The sequence below is a fragment of the Aplidium turbinatum genome, chromosome 8, assembly GCF_918807975.1.
Source record: "Aplidium turbinatum chromosome 8, kaAplTurb1.1, whole genome shotgun sequence".
Lineage (NCBI taxonomy): Eukaryota > Metazoa > Chordata > Ascidiacea > Aplousobranchia > Polyclinidae > Aplidium > Aplidium turbinatum.
Window position 1 is genome coordinate 21,057,772 of NC_137479.1, and position 1,727 is coordinate 21,059,498.

Below are 1,727 nucleotides of genomic sequence, written 5' to 3' on the forward strand. Positions count from 1 at the left end.
ATGTGGGTATAAATCCCCTAGTATAAACATTCCTGTAAAATAGTGCTGTCCGGTGGCATAACAAAACGATAAGATCATGTTTTCTTGGGAATTTTTCGGTAACTTAATAAAGCTAAGTCTCTATGTTTTCTTGTTGCTAATTCCTGGCTGAGATGTTTGAATGTTTGGTATTGGCAAAACTCGCTCTTTTAATGGAGTTTCGTTTAAAATTAGGCAAACTTTGTTTTAGAGACATAGAGACTAAAAGCATCATTCTCAATATCGTGATGTCACATGCGTGCCAAAGGGAGGGTTGTAACCCCCAAACCCCTCCTACCTTTTGGCTACGCCACTGTTTTGAACGTTGCCATTCTGTTTGCTTTTATTTTCCCTGTACTTTTGCATTATCAAAAAAAAAAAAAAACGTCCTGTCTGAAAGTGCCGCTCCCAAGACGTGCCGCCCGGGGCGGTCCGCCCCCCCCCCCGCCTCCCCCTAGCTACGCCACTGACACCATGGCATGTGTGCTTTTCTTTGAATCTCATGCAGTGGAGTAACTAAAGTCTTGTGTCAGAAGGCAAGTATATCTAAACTTGTTCTCTTGGTTTATTTCGATGCAGGTTGAGTGTAGGCTACAGACAAAAAATCATAAGCATGCTGTCTCTTGCCTCCTCCCCTTTTTTGTCATTTGTCAGCCACGCTTTTGTTATCAGAGCAAACGAAAACTTGAAGTCATCTTGTTTTAATTCTCCAATAGCAGTATGCGAAATATTCTCCAATAGCAGTAGGCCTATGTAAAGCGATATCTCAGGTTTAGTGTACAAAGTATTTTGTGATGATTGCAATTTAATTTATGTTGGTCAAACAAAACGATATCTTAAATCTCGCTTTAATGAACACAAAAGAGCTTTCAAATATCAACGCCCGGAACAATCTGCTCCTTGCATGCATAACTTGGAGCAATTCTAAAAGTTGATAGTGATTACAAAAAGCGAACGTTTTCTGAAAGTTGGTTTATCAATCAAAAGCCTCATGTAATGAATCGCAATGATGGCATTTAAAGAAGCTGAGCAGGAATTGACCAAATTAAAAAACAGTCCTAATGAAGTATATAAGTTTATGAAGGTTATGAAGCGGGATGGGAAAGATGTAGATGGTGGACGATGTATCAAAGGAAGGGATGGAAAACTTGGTTTCAGTGAGAAAGATCGTGGAAGAATTTGGAAAGAACATATGGAGATGATAATGAACGAGGAAAACGATTGGGATCAAAATGTGGAAGCCGACGTGGTAGCAGGTCCATTAAAGAGAGTTACTCGAGAGGAGGTGACGCAAGCAATGAAGAAAATGAAATCGGGGAAGGCTCCTGGACTATCTGAAGTCACTGTGGAAATGATACGCGCAAGTGGAGAGACAGGATTGAAAGCAATGCAGGAAATCAGTCAACGTGTGTTAGATGGAAAAGGAATGCCAAATGAATGGAAGATGAGTGTGGTGATACTCATCTTCAAGGGAAAGGGTGATGTAATGCAATGAAGGTAGTGGAAAGGGTGTTGGAGGATAGAATAAGATCTGTGGTGAAGCTGGACGAGATGCAGTGTGGATTTATGCCTGGGAAGGGAACGACAGATGCTATTTTTATTTTGAGAAGGTTGCAAGAGGAATATCGGGACAAGGGTAAGAACTTGTACATGTGTTTCGTGGACATGGAAAAGGCGTTTGATAGAGTCCCAAGAAGAGTGATGGAATG

At 40.9% G+C, this 1,727-nt stretch overlaps 1 protein-coding gene across 1 annotated transcript; it reads left to right on the forward strand.

Moving 5' to 3' along the window:
* Nucleotides 1-1,105: 1,105 nt before the first annotated feature.
* On the forward strand, nucleotides 1,106-1,513 carry LOC145776143 (uncharacterized). Its single transcript, XM_082587545.1, has one exon. The coding sequence runs from the start codon at nucleotides 1,106-1,108 to the stop codon at nucleotides 1,511-1,513; it is 408 nt and encodes a 135-aa protein (XP_082443671.1).
* The last annotated feature ends 214 nt before the right edge of the window (nucleotides 1,514-1,727 follow it).

Bases quoted from the DNA above. Each gene is read 5' to 3' on its own strand.
- LOC145776143 (XM_082587545.1), top strand. From the start codon at position 1,106: ATGAAGCGGGATGGGAAAGATGTAGATGGTGGACGATGTATCAAAGGA.